Here is a 14,360-nt window from a genome sequence, read left to right on the forward strand (position 1 = left end):
ACTAACAGACATACATTTGAAGCGAGATCTGCCTTAAAACTGGTTGTGTGCTGAATTAAAGGAACAGTAACACCAAAAAAAATTAAAGTGTTTTAAAGTAATGAAAATATCACGTACGGTTGCCCTGCACTGGTAAAACTGATCTGTTTGCTTCAGAAACACTACTATAGCTCATATAAACAAGCTGCTGTGTAGCAATGGCAGAAATTGAAAAAAAGGCTTATTTATATAAACATTAGTAGTGTATACCTCCCAACTGTCCCTTTTTCGGAGGGACAGTCCCTCTTTTGACAGCTCAATCTGCAGTCCCTCATTTGTACTGGAAAGTCCCTACTTTCTCTGCACTAAACAGCCAGAAAAAGAAACAAAGTTTCTCACTTAATTGGCTTTTGGCAGAGAGCACAGAACAGCTAACAGGTGCAAATAAGATACTTTGTAACAATTTTGAGATACAAAATAACAGTTTAGATAAGGAGAAATATTTTCAAACTTTCATAACCTGACAAATTTTGTAAAATGAACATTGTAATTAGGGGGTGTGGCCACAAAAAACAGGCGTGGTCAAAACTATTCGCCACACTACATGGAAAAAAAAAATGTGTCCCTCTTTTTACTTCCAAAATGTTGGGAGGTATGGTAGTGTTTCTGAAGCAAACAAATCAGTTTTACCATTGCAGTGCAAAAGTACATTATATTTTATTACACTTGAATTTTTTAATGTTACTGGTCCTTTTGAAAATACATTAAAGATTTTCAGTTGTTTTGAAGTTCTCTGTAAATCGATTGATGCAAATATCTGCGCTACTGTACTATGCTGGAACCATTTAAAGGACTAGTAACATCAAAAAACACCAATACAAATTATACTTTAAAATCGCAAAGTCTTTATTAAGAAATAACTTACCAAAACTCCGCTTCTGCTCCTCTTCAGAAAAGGTGACAGGGCGACGATCCATCGAGTAGCACTCCATTTCTCCTCCCTGGCTACATGCTGCTGGATCCTTTAGCTTCCACTTTCCGTGCTACTGTCAGCACACCAGTCCCTGTATAAAATGTTTCCTACACACAACATTATTCCAGCTTTATATGGAAGAAGGATTGGGCGTATCTGCGCCCCTGGCTGTATTTCTTGGATCTTGGAGCTCTCGCTCAGCCTCAAGTGATTCTCTGCACTTTGGCTCTGTGTCCAGGGACTCGAATAGCTCGGACTCTGCACTCAGTAACCCTGTGCGTTCAGAGTTTGTATTGAAGGACTCCGGTTTTGTGCTAATGGATCCTCCTGCTCTTTGGAGCTCTCTCAGTTCTGGATCTAGTCTGATGGACAGGTTGTGCCCTAGTATTTCCCAGGAAAACTTCGGAACTGCTGAGGAAAACACAGTGGAACCTGTTTCCAACCCAAAGGACTCTTTGCATGGCCAAGGATCCCCTGAGCTCTGGCTTTGCCATGAAGGATTCTCTGTGATCTGACTCTATGCGCTCTGCCCCAGTAAGGACGACGCACATATTGGGCGCTGAGGAAACCTAACAACCCAACTCACTAGATTCACTAGAGAGTCAGTATAAAGATATAACTGGTAACACAAGGGCACAGCATGGGACCTCTCCGAACCCCTTACCTGCTCCCCACAGCAAGAAGACACCGCCACAGGCCACTGTCCTGCCCTGTGCCAGCAGCTAAGGCGAAGCAGCGAGCCTGCCCCGATCCACAGAAAGCTCATGCTTGATGCGCTGCTGCACTTTGCAGCCATGTACTGGAACGGCCTGTTTCCCAAGAAATAAAGCCAAGACTTTCCTTATAAAGCTGGAATAATGCTGTGTATAGGAAACATTTTATACAGGGATTGGTGCGCCGATCGTAGCACGGAAAGTGGGAGCTAAAGGATCCAGCAGCAGGGAGGAGAAAACGAGCGCCACTCGATGGATCGTCGCCCTGTCGCCTTTTCTGAAGAGGAGCAGAAATGGAGTTTTGGTAAGTTATTTCTTAATAAAGACTTAGCTACTTTAAAGTATAATTTGTCTTGGTGTTTTTTTTCATGTAACCTAACGAATTTTTTTAAAGAAAAATTTTAATGTTACTGGCCCTTTTAAAAAAACCTTCACTTTTATTTTGTTTTAGGGATCTTTTTAAATACAGCTGTGAAAAATGATTCACATCAAACAACTACTGTAACAGTGGTTCAAAATAAAAGGCTTATTTATAAACTAGGGTATATTACTTTTAGGGATGCACCTAATCCAGGATTTGGTTCGGGATTCGGCCAGGATTGGGATTCGCCTGAATCCTTGTGCCTGGCCTGAACCAAATCCGAAGCCTATTTGCAAACGTAAATTAGGGGCGGGTAGGGAAATCACATGACTTTTCGTTACAAAAGAAGAATTTTTTCACTTTTTCCTTTCCTGCCCCTGATTTGCATATGCAAATTAGGATTCAGTTCTGTTTTCGGCCGAATCTTTCACCGGGGATTCGGCTGAATCCCAAAAAGTGGATTCGGTGCATCTCTAGTTACTCTACATATGATTTACAATTTTTAAATTGCATTATTGCAGGGACTGCGATGAATGCATCGCAGTCCCTGCAATAATGCAATTTAAAAATTGTGCCATTTATAAGAAGGGTGTTTGTTTTTATACCACCTGATTCTGATGGTTGGAACAATGCAGCAGAAGATGACTGCTGATTAACAGCGTGGAAAAAGTCTGCAAGACATTGTAGGAAACCATTTTGCCTGGAGAAGCGCTGAATTCTGCTGCATGGATTTAAAAGTCAAAACCAGAAGTGCAGAAAAAAAGGAAGATTTTTGTACTTACCGTTAAATCCTTTTCTCTCATCCTACATTGGGGGACACAGGCACCATGGGGATGAAGATCCTGCAGCTTGGAGAGTGGACACTAAGAGTTAAAGATGACTCCTCCTCCTCCTCTGGGCTTCATCCCCTGCCTCCTCCTACTTTCTCCAGTTTCTTGACCGAAGAAGGAGTACCAAAATATCACCCAAAATACAGAGAAGGAGTCTCCCACCCCTTAAAATTAACCTATTAACATTTTGAAAAAAAAACTACTCCCAACGGGGAGAAAAAACTCCAGATGACCTAAGGTCCATTTTTAATTAAACCAGGGAGGGAAGGCCTGTGTCCCCCAATGTAGGATGAGAGAAAAGGATTTAACGGTAAGTACAAAAATCTTCCTTTCTCTCACCTATATTGGGGGACACAGGCACCATGGGGATGTCCCAAAGCAACCCCTGAGGGCGGGACCTTACCCCTACAGTGCTCACATAAGAACTGTTTGTAACACCTTCCTCCCAAAACTGGCTTCAGCTGAAGCTTGGGTGTGCAGCCTGTAGAAGCGCGTGAAGGTGTGTGGAGAAGACCAAGTGGCGGCCCGGCAGACTTGTTCAGCCGATGCTTGGTGCCGAACAGCCCAGGAAGTGCTGACTGAACGTGTAGAGTGGGCCTTGATCCTGAATGGGGTTGGTTTACCCCGTACTGCATAAGCTCTGATGATTGTGGAGCGAATCCATTTCGCTATAGTCGACTTGGCGACCCTCAGTCCTCTTTTTCGACCTTCTGTAAGGATGAAGAGAGAGTCCGTCTTTCTAATTTTCTTTGTGGCCTCGAGATATGCCTTGAGGGCTCGAACAACATCCAACTTGTTTAGGCGTCTCTCATGAGCATTCTTTGGTTCGGGACAGAGCGATGGAACAACGATGTCCTGATTCAAATGAAATTCCGAAACGACCTTCGGCAAAAATTCTGGTGTTGGTCTCAGGACCACTTTGTCACAATGGAATATCATGAACGGAGACCTGCACGATAGTGCCGCTAGTTCGGATACTCTTCGAGACGATGTAATAGCCAAAAGGAAAACTACTTTCTCCGTAAGGGTGAGTAATGGGATTGTATCTAGCGGTTCAAAAGGTTCCTCTTGAAGAACTGACAGCACCAGATTTAGGTCCCAAGGAGGAACAGGGTACTTATAGGGGGGAACTAGTCTAGTCGCCCCTTGTAAAAACGTTTTGATGTTGTCTCCAGATGCTATCTTTCGTTGAAAAAGGATAGAAAGTGCTGAGACTTGAACCTTCAGGGAACTTAAGGCTAACCCCTTTGAGAGACCCTCCTGGAGGAAGGATAGAATGTCTCTGTCCTCCGCCTTCCTTGGATCTGTTCTTCTCAACTCACACCAAGTAATGAAAGTTTTCCACACTCTGTGATATATTTTAGCCGAAACTGGTTTTCGAGCTCGCAACATTGTGGGTATCGCCTCTCTGGGAGCTCCAGAAGCCTCGAGCACTAAGGCTTCAAGAGCCACGCATTTAAAGCCCATTGATGTGAATTCGGGTGGGCAATTGGCCCTTGTGTGAGTAGATCTTCTCTCAGAGGAAGATGTAGTGGCATGTCTCCTGCCATGACTACTATCTCTGCGAACCACGGCCTTCGGGGCCAATAGGGGGCCACCAGAATCGTATGCACCTTCTCCCTCCTGATCTTCTTCAGTATTCTTGGTATGAGAGCCAAGGGAGGAAATACATAAGCTAGCGAGAAAGTCCACTGGATCACTAGGGCGTCGACCGCCCAAGCCTGTGGGTCTATGCTTCTGGCTACGAATTTTGGTACTTTGTGGTTGTACCGCGACGCCATCAAGTCGACTTCTGGTAGGCCCCACCTGTTCACAATTAGCTGGAAACTTTCTGGGTGCAGGCTCCACTCGCCCTGATCTATAGTTTCTCTGCTCAGGTAATCCGCCTTCCAGTTGTCTATCCCTGGTAGATAGACTGCCGATATTGCCGGAACATGTTCCTCTGCCCATGTCAGAATACTTCTTGCCTCTGCTAAGGCCGCCAGACTTCTTGTGCCTCCTTGATGATTTATGTAGGCCACTGCTGTCACATTGTCTGACTGTACTCTCACTGCTCTTCCTCGCAGAAGGTCTGTCCAGTGTTGTAGGGAATATCGTATTGCTCGGAGCTCCAGTAGATTGATGGGAAGAAGCTTCTCCGATTGGTTCCAGAGTCCCTGCACTGTGTCCTGGCCTAGGACTCCTCCCCATCCCCGTAAGCTGGCATCTGTTGTTAGTATCGTCCAACAGTGGGAGGGGAAGGGTTTTCCTTGTGTCAGCCGGTGAGGTTGCAGCCACCAGTCCAGGGAAAGGTTGACCTGTCCCGGAATCGCAACTTGTCTGTCTAAGTGTTGTCGATTCTTCCTCTGGTGCCGTAGTATGAGCTGCTGCAACGGTCTTGTGTGGAGCTGAGCATAAGGTACTACGGGGAACGAAGCCACCATTGTGCCCAACACCTGCATTGCTGTGCGAAGTGGGATCCTGTCGGAAGTCTTGAGGTACCCGATCCTTCTCTGAAGGGTGCTGACCTTCTCCATTGGCATAAAGGCTCGAGAACTACACCTAGGTACTCCATTCTCTGTGTTGGGAGTAGTGTGGATTTGTTGTAGTTGATTATCCAACCCAGCTGAGACAGCACCTGTATGGCCTGAGTTGTGTGATTGGTCGCCACCTTCAGGGAGGGGGCCTTCACTAGAAGATCGTCCAAATAGGGGATCACCTTGATTCGCCTGAGTCTGAATCCTGAGAGTGCTGCTGCCATGATCTTCGTGAAGACCCGTGGAGCCGAAGATAGACCAAAGGGAAGAGCCACAAACTGCCAGTGCTTCCCTGCTGCGTAGAATCTCAGAAATCTGTGATGGGCTGGGTGGATGGGAATATGGAGGTATGCGTCCTTTATGTCTATTACAGACATGAATTCGTCTTTTTCCATGGACAAGAGGACGGATTGTATTGATTCCATCTTGAAATGGTATGCCTTGACAAACTTGTTGAGAGTCTTTAAGTCTAGCACCGGTCTGTAAGAGCCATCCTTCTTGGGTACGATGAATAGGTTTGAATAAAAACCTTTTCCCCTGTCCGAATGTGGGACCGGTTGGATGACTCCCGAGTCTGCAAGATCGAGTATAACCCTCAGAAAAGCCTCTCTTTTGTGATTTCCTAGTGGAACACGGGATATGAAAAATCTGGTTGGAGGATGTAGATTTAAGTCTATAAGATATCCTTCTGATACTATTTGGAGGACCCATTGGTCCCTGACTAGACTTCTCCACACCTCCCAGAAGGCCCTTAGGCGTCCGCCTAGACGAGGCCCTCCAGGGGTGGGCACATCTTCAGGCAGAGGTAGACTTGTCCTGGGGAGCCTTGGCAGTTCCTTTGGAAGAGGTCCAGGTGGACTCCCGCTTGTTGTGGTATCTCTGGCGAAAATTTGTGTTTGACTTCTCAGTCTGAGGCTTTGCTCTCTGTCCCTGCCGAAAGGGCCGAAAAAAAGGTCGCCTCTTAAAAGTAGGTCTCTTAGGTTTACTTTGTGGAAGGATAGTGCTTTTACCTCCTGTAGCCTGAGAAATTATCTTGTCAAGTTCAGTACCGAACAGTTGTTTTCCCTGAAAAGGTAGACTCACTAAGGACTTCTTTGAAGTAAAGTCTGCCGACCAAGTCTTGAGCCACAAAAACCGGCGAGCCGCTATGGATTGTGCCGAGGTCTTGGCGACTAGTTTGGCCGCATCTAGTGCTGCGTCACCCAAGTAGGCTGTGGCGTCCGCTATCTGTGAAAGTAAAAGATCAGTAGTTGGATCCTCAGAGCCTATTACCTGTGCTACCTGCTCTACCCAGACCTCCATAGCCTTTGCCACCCATGCGATGGCGAACATAGGTCTAAGAGCTGTTCCGGACGTAGTGAATATTGACTTACAAAAACCTTCTAGTCTCTTGTCAATTGGATCCTTAAAGGATGCTGCATCCGCTACAGGGATGGTGGTGGTCTTAGAAAGCCTGGATACTGGAGGGTCGACTGTAGGAGGGGAGGACCAGAAATCCATACATTCCTGAGGAAAAGGATAAGACTGGGTGAAGCATTTTGATATCTGAACCCTATGATCTGGAGCTTTCCACTGAGATTTGACTATCTCATCTAATTGCTCATATGCTGGAAAGACATAGGAGGTCTTGCGTTGTCTCTTGAAAATATTCTTACCCGCCTCTGCTGTAGTAGAGGCCGTGTCATCGATATTAAGGGTCTTTAGAACAGCCTGTATTAACCCCTCCACCTCCACCTGGGTTCTGGGGGTCTCCGGGTCTGGCTCAATATCTTGTTCAGAATCATAGTCTGTTAGTACCTGTCCTTCCTCATCGGAAGAGGTAAGTAGGCCACCCCTAGGTCCCGAGGGAGAGTCAGGTGGCCGCTTTGAAGCAGTTGGTCGCCTATCGTGTGCCTGAGGAGGGTTAGATAGGTGTTGCAGAACCTTGTCCAGTGTCTCTGGGATGCGGGCCAAGTTGTGAAGGCCGGCCAAGGATAGAGTGAGAGCACGCATCAGGTCTGATTCGGAGCCCTGAGGGAGTGTATTGTCTGAGTGTGTGAGTGGAGGAGGGTCAGAGAGAGAGCTGTGAGAGGCAATGGTGGGTCTACATGCTGCGCACACCGCCTCAGTTGAAGCAGATAAAAACTTTTCTTTGCATGCTGCACAAGCTAAATAGGAAACCCTGGGTGTCCTGCGTGCAGGTGCTGAGGGTTTAGCTATGACTGCCTCCTCTGTGGTGGTCGACATGTCTGCCTGAGTAAGTGGAGGCAGGGGAAAAAACTGAGGGCCAGCTGTAAGCAGAAGACGTCTGCAAGAGAGAATATATATATATTTATTTATCCCTATATCTGCCCATATGATGCGCAGGGTGCTTCCCCATCCTACTAACCTGAGGCGCGAGCAGCACACCGCTGAGTCCCTGCTGACAAGATGGCGGCGAAGGATGAGAGTAGGCGTGCGCAGAGAAGCGTCGGAACGCGCCCGCTCCTGAGAGTATGCGTTCCAAGATGGCGCCGACATCAAGCAGGACGTCGGCGTCCCAAGATGGCGCTAGAAGAGATCGCCGCGCCTAACTAGAAGGAGTCCCAAGATGGCGCCGACGTCAGGCAGGACGCCGGCGTCCCAAGATGGCGCTGGAGTCGCCGCGACCTAAGATGGCGCCGGTAACACTGAAAGAGCGCAAGTAAAAGGGAGCTAACTATTCCCTCTGCTTCTGTCAGATAGGCAAGCTTCTGTACACTATCTGGGGAACCCCTTAGTGAAAATTTACCCTCTAGCACTACCCTGTGGTAGAAAAAAGGATTCTTTTCTTTTTTTTTTTAAATAAAAAGGGTGGGAAGCAGGTAGAATCTCCTACCTGTACAGCCAGGAATGTGTGCTCATACAACGACCTCCCCTGTCGATAGACTGGTGCAGACCTCCGTGGAGCGGTAACCACAGCCTCAGGGGGAATGTGGAGCTTTGCCTGCAGCCTCCGTAGAGCGGTAAGGCAGTTTGGCACAATTGAAGACGTCTGGCTGAGGGGCACTGGATACAAGTAAGCGCTGTCCCCCTTGTGGCATGACCCGCACCGAAGTTAGATCATTTGCTCCAGCCACCGTGATGTCCATGTTCTCTTCTGAGGACACTAAAAGAAACTGGAGAAAGTAGGAGGAGGCAGGGGATGAAGCCCAGAGGAGGAGGAGGAGTCATCTTTAACTCTTAGTGTCCACTCTCCAAGCTGCAGGATCTTCATCCCCATGGTGCCTGTGTCCCCCAATATAGGTGAGAGAAAAATGTTCAGTGGTTTTAAAGATGTTTGTAAATGCCACTGAAGTTTATTTAAAAAAAATAAACATTTCCTTCACAGGAAACATTTTTGGCACTTTTAGAAGGATGTAGGGAATGATATACAGAAACAATATATAATACATATGTTTATTTTTTGGCATGGGGGAGCATTTTTTTTGCACGTCTTCGGCATAAAATGTATATGTGGTTTTGGAGCATAATGACTTTACTTCATTAATCCAAACCCTTAATTTCCACTGTTGGTTAAACCACTGCAACAAGACCATAGCATCAGGAAAGGAGTAACCACCCAAAAAAGCTGAGATATTTTTAACTTCATCACTCACAAGTTGCAATATATAACCTGAATCACAAAGTACCTGCTTTAGCTGTTTCATAATGGCATCAGGAGATTTTATACTATCCTCTCTGCGAATTTTTTTGCGAGAGTTGGGTACCCTCTCATTTGTCTTCTGCGTCCTCTTTGGTTTAGGGACAGTCTTCTTTGCAGCAATGTCCTGTAACAAAAAACAGAAAGTGGCCCACCATCTATCAATCAAGCACAGTAGTTTAAAATTTCAGACAACCCCAGACAATCACACAAAAAGCAAAAACAAAATACATTTCTGCCAGGACTCACCTCCTGATTCCGTGAAGCAGCTTTCAGTTTCTGTTCAAGAACAGTTAATTTGTTGTCAATATGACCATTTATATCTGCATGAAGAGGATCTGCAGAGTGCTGAGCAGCAAGCTGAACGGTCTTGGCACGCAGCAATTTCTGAAGCAAGAGATGACCAGCCTCTGTTTTGGCCCCAAGAGATGTATCATCACAATTTGCCTCACACTTTATGCCCTGTTGGACAGCTACTCCAAGCTCTATGGGCTCCTGCTTAAGGAGCTTGGGAAAGTCATCAATTTCACCATTTTCTAATTGGGCGTTTGGATTAGTCGAATTTGCATTAGAATCCTTTTCAGTGGAATTTTCTGCTATTTTGCCCTGGTCCTCTACTTGTTTATCAGAATGTATATCTCCAGTTGCAGACGACGCCTGACAACTGATTGGTTCCAATTCTTTGGACTGTTCTTTGGGCAAAATGTCGACAGTGTCAGCAAGTTTTGCATCTGAGCCATGCACACTACTTAACATGCGTGATACTAAAGAGGTCTCTCTGGAGGATGAGGAATCTCTGTTCAGACCATCATTGGATGGTTGTGACAAATTACTAGGACAAAGTTTTACTGCAGAAAGATTATTCTCTGACTTTATGATACTGACATGTTGCTCTAAGGATTTGTTTTGAGTAGTCTGTACAGGCTCTGGAAATATAGCTGTAGACTCCTTTGTCTCTTTCTTTGGTTCTGGACGTTGCTCTAATTGCAGTTGTGTTTGTTGACGCAACTGTTGCAAGTGCATTTGGATTTGCTGTTGTAGTTGAAGTTGCTTCTGGGGAGGTTGATTTAGCATTTGTTGTTTTAGCTGCATAATTTGCTGCACATGTTGAATCTGATGTGGCTGAAGCTGCTGTAGTTTTTGCTGCTGCAGCTGTTGAGTCGAGTTCTGCTTTATGTGCTGAGTATGTGATGGTTGAATGGTCAGTGACTGCCTCACCTGTGGTTGTTGTGGCATTTGATAGAGTGTTTGCATCTGTCCTGGAAGCAGACTTTGAGTCTGATGCTTAACTTGACTAGCTTGGTTTTGTATAGTCATCTGCTGAGACTGGTTAAGCTGCAACTGAATTTGCTGCAGTTGCTGTGATTGCTGCTGCAGCATTTGGCTTTTCATTTGTAGTGGCTGACTTTCTGCATGTCCTACCGGATGTTGTGACTCTGGTGCTTGCAAGCCAGCCTGTGGGACTAGAGGGTTTACTGGCTGCGGCTGTACTTGTTGCACTTGAGCATTTTGGTTCTGTGGAAATTGTCCATGTGATTTATTATGCTGTTGCAAATTCTGGGGCTGCTGAATGTGTTGTTGCAGTTGTTGAGTCGGATGTTGAGCGTGTTCTTGGGAAGCCTGAGGTGATTGATTAGATGTTTGCTTTTTTATGACTTGCTGTGATTGTTGTAAATGCGGAGACTGAGTATGCAGTTGCGTGGTCTGTATTTGCACTTGCTGGAGCGATAGCATTTTATTTTGTGATTGATTCTGAATTAACATTTGATGAGATGGCAACTGTGACAAAGGTGATTTGTGCTGCTGCAGCAGATTCTGCTGCAAGGGGCAGTGCTGTGTTTGCGGTACCTGTTCCATTTGCGTAGGCAATTCCTTTTGTTCAACTTGTTCTGTCTGTAGAGCCTGATTTGTCTCCAGTATCTGGGTCAACTGCTGTTCTGTATGTTTTGGCTGATGCATTGGTGATGACTGAGACAAATTCGGCTTTTCTGATTCTTGCTGCTGTATATGATCTTGTGGTGACTGCTGCAGCTGCTGAATCTGATGTTGCGGTGTTTGCTTAAGCTGCTCTTCACCCTTTAGCAGGTGCTGTGGAACCTGCTCCTTGTTCTGCTGAACCTGCTGCTGCTGCTGAACCTGCTGCTGAACCTGCTGCTGTTGCTGAACCTGCTGCTGTTGCTGAACCTGCTGCTGCTGCTGTTGCTGAACCTGCTGCTGCTGCTGTTGCTGAACCTGCTGCTGCTGCTGTTGCTGAACCTGCTGCTGCTGCTGTTGCTGAACCTGCTGCTGCTGCTGTTGCTGAACCTGCTGCTGCTGCTGCTGCTGAACCTGCTGCTGCTGCTGCTGCTGAACCTGCTGCTGCTGCTGAAGCTGAACCTGCTGTTGGGCCTGCTGCAGCTGCTGCTGTTGTTGAACTTGCCGTTGAACTTGCTGCTGGTGAACTTGCTGCAGCTGCTGTTGAACTTGCTGTTGGGCCTGGAGCAGCTGCTGTTGTTGTACTCGCTGCTGGGCCTGCTGCAGTTGCTGCTGCTGCAGCTGCTGCTGAACTTGCTGTTGGGCCTGCTGCAGCTGCTGCTGGGCCTGCTGCAGCTGCTGCTGAACTTGCTGCTGGGCCTGCTGCTGTTCAACTTGCTGCTGGGTCTGCTGCTGCAGCTGCTGCTGGGCCTGCTGCTGCAGCTGCTGCTGTTCAACTTGCTGCTGGGCCTGCTGCAGCTGCTCAACTTGCTGCTGAGCCTGTTGTAGTTGCTGAACTTGCTCGTGGGCCTGCTGCTGTAGCTGCTGTTGTTGAACTTGCTGCTGGTCCTGTTGCGGTTGTTGAACTTGCTGCTGAGCATGTTGCATTTGTTGCTGCTGCTGAACTTGCTGCTGGGCATGTTGCAACAGCTGTCGCTGCTGGGCATTTTGCAGCAGTTGCTGCTGCTGGGCATGTTGCAGTAGTTGCTGCTGTTTCATATGCTGAACCTGCTGTAATTGCTGCTGCTGTTGAACTTGCTGTTGGGCCTGTTGCTGCTGCTGCAGCAGCTGCTGCTGCTGGGCTTGTTGCAGTTGTACCTGCTGTGGCTGTTGCTGCTGAACCTGCTGTTGGGCCTGTGGCAGTTGCTGAACTTGCTGCAACTGCTGGGCCTGTTGCAGCTGCAGATTTTGCTGTGATTGTGGCTGAGCCACATGCAGTTGTTGGACTTGAGGCTGAGACAGTTGCGGCTGCTGTGGAACTTGTGGTTGAGTCTGCTGTGGCTGCTGAGACTGCTGCAATGGCTGTTGTGGACCATTCTGTGAAGTCTGGTGCTGCTCAACCTGTTGTAGCTGTTGTACCTGTTGTTGAGCCTGCTGTAGTTGTAGCTGAAGCTGAAGTTGCAACTGTAACAGCTGCTGTACTTGCTGCTGAGCCTGTTGCAGATGCTGGGACTGATCTGGTTGCTGAGTCTGTTGTAATTGTTGAACCTGCTTCTGAAAATGCTGCAGCTGCTGCTGTACCTGTCGTTGAGCTAGCTGCAGCTGCTGCCCCTGTCGCTGGGCAAGCTGAAGCTGTTGGGCTTGTCGCTGCACCAGCTGAAGCTGCTGGGCCTGTCGCTGAGCCTGCTGTAGCAACTGCTGCTGCTGGCTTTGTGGTTGAGATTGTTGTAGTTGCTGATTTTTCTGCAGTTTCTGAGTCTGTTGTAGTTGCACAACCTGCTGTGTTTGTTTTATCTGTTGTGGAGCAGCTTGCAGTTGCTGTATCTGTTGTAAAACCTGCTTCTGTGTTTGCTGCAACTGAAGAGGGGTCTGCTGCACAGACTGTGGTATCTGCTGTGGTGGCTTTAACTGTTGTATCTGCTGCACCACCTGCTGCTGCATTTGTGGTTGTGGAGTCTGTTGCAATTGTTGTATATGATGCTTTTGTACTTGCTGTTGTGATTGCTGCAGCTGTTGAATCTGATTTAACTGCTGTAGCTGATGTTGTGGTGCCTGCTGAACTGGCTGCTGTTGCATTTGCTGCTGTCCTGACACCTGTTGAATATTTTGAGTCTGCAGCTGCTGTATTTGGGTTGGTTGTACCTGGTGCATCTGAAGAGACTGTACTTGATGCATTTGTGTTGTTTGCAGTTGCTGATTTTGTGTTTGTTGATCCTGTTGCAACAGAGGTTGCTGCACCTGATGAAGCTGCTGCATGTGGTATGGCTGATTAGCTGACAATATCTGTTGACCCTGCAACTGTGGCATTTTATGCTGAGGTTGAGGCTGGTGTCCAATATGTCTAAAATTTTTAATATTCTGTGAAATTTGTGTAGTTGTATTTTCCTGAGACTGTACAGCACCACAAACAGCCACCTGTGTTCCACTTGAATTACCTGGTGTCGATTTCTGTACGTTTACTGGCATATTTTCCTCAGCATAATTTTGCTGAACTTGTTCTGCAACAGATGGCGTCTGACGAACTTGAAATATTCCACTCAGTGATGCCTGATCCCCAGATGCTCCACTTGACACTGCAGTAGGCTGTACTGTTGATTCTTGGAATGATGCTTGCCTGAGAGCTTGATTCTGAGTTTGTTGGTGACGCTGAATGAGAATTGCGTGTAACTGTTGCTGTTGTTGTGGATTCAAGTGCCTCAGTTGTGGATTTTTTGCAATTATGGCCTGAAGTTGAGCTCTAATTTGATTCATGAGTGAAAAATTGGTCTGTCCTACAAAACTAGGAGTATGTACAATCTGTCGGCTTCCGAGTGAGGGTCTCTGCTGTGTAACCAGATGTTGCTCAACTACCCCCTTATTTATTTCATTCACCTGTGGCTGTCCCTGACTGTGGCCCACAACTCTCTGACCTTGTATCAAACTCTGTTGTTGCTCCCCAGTCGCACTTTGCTGTGCATCAACAGAAGGTGGATGCAAAGTCTCTGGTGTAACATGATGAATATCATCAGGCTTTCCATGTGCACCAAGATTTGGTACAGTTTGTTGTGTTAGTGGAAGATTCAAATTATGTTGCTGTCTAACAGGCTGTTGTACAGGACTTGTTACACAAAATGGAGATTGTGCAGTTTCCAGGTTTTCATTTGGTTGCTGCACATCTTCCACAGAATCAGAATGTGGAGTATCAGGTTTTTGGCTTATTAAAGAGGCTGAACCATTGTTTAATGTTGGATCTCGAGATGGTTTATCACCAGAATCTTGACTTAATGGACTGCATGATGAGTTAGGTTGAAGTACAAGGTGTCCTTGAGCCTCTTTGCCCTCTTGAACCAGCAGTACATTTTCTGTCACATTAACATCCTTAGCACTCAATAGATTTTGCTGATGGCCAGTAATGGTTTGTGAGGTGGGTGGGATTTGTCCAATTAGTGTCTGCTGAACCAAATTACTGGCAGGAG

At 46.8% G+C, this 14,360-nt stretch overlaps 1 protein-coding gene across 1 annotated transcript in view; it reads right to left on the minus strand.

Annotated features, from left to right (window-relative positions):
* Positions 1 to 14,360, minus strand: part of kmt2d.S (lysine methyltransferase 2D S homeolog) — a 93,622-nt gene that overhangs the window by 14,839 nt on the left and 64,423 nt on the right. Inside the window, exons 39-41 of the mRNA XM_041584753.1 lie at positions 11,281 to 14,360; positions 9,262 to 11,232; positions 9,002 to 9,139 (exon numbers count right to left, since the gene is read on the minus strand). The exon at positions 11,281 to 14,360 is cut by the window's right edge and continues 772 nt beyond it. Of these exons, the coding sequence (XP_041440687.1) occupies positions 9,002 to 9,139; positions 9,262 to 11,232; positions 11,281 to 14,360 (5,189 nt within the window). The remainder of the gene's footprint in view (positions 1 to 9,001; positions 9,140 to 9,261; positions 11,233 to 11,280) is intronic.

The sequence above is a fragment of the Xenopus laevis genome, chromosome 2S (genome assembly GCF_017654675.1).
Source record: "Xenopus laevis strain J_2021 chromosome 2S, Xenopus_laevis_v10.1, whole genome shotgun sequence".
Taxonomy (NCBI): domain Eukaryota; kingdom Metazoa; phylum Chordata; class Amphibia; order Anura; family Pipidae; genus Xenopus; species Xenopus laevis.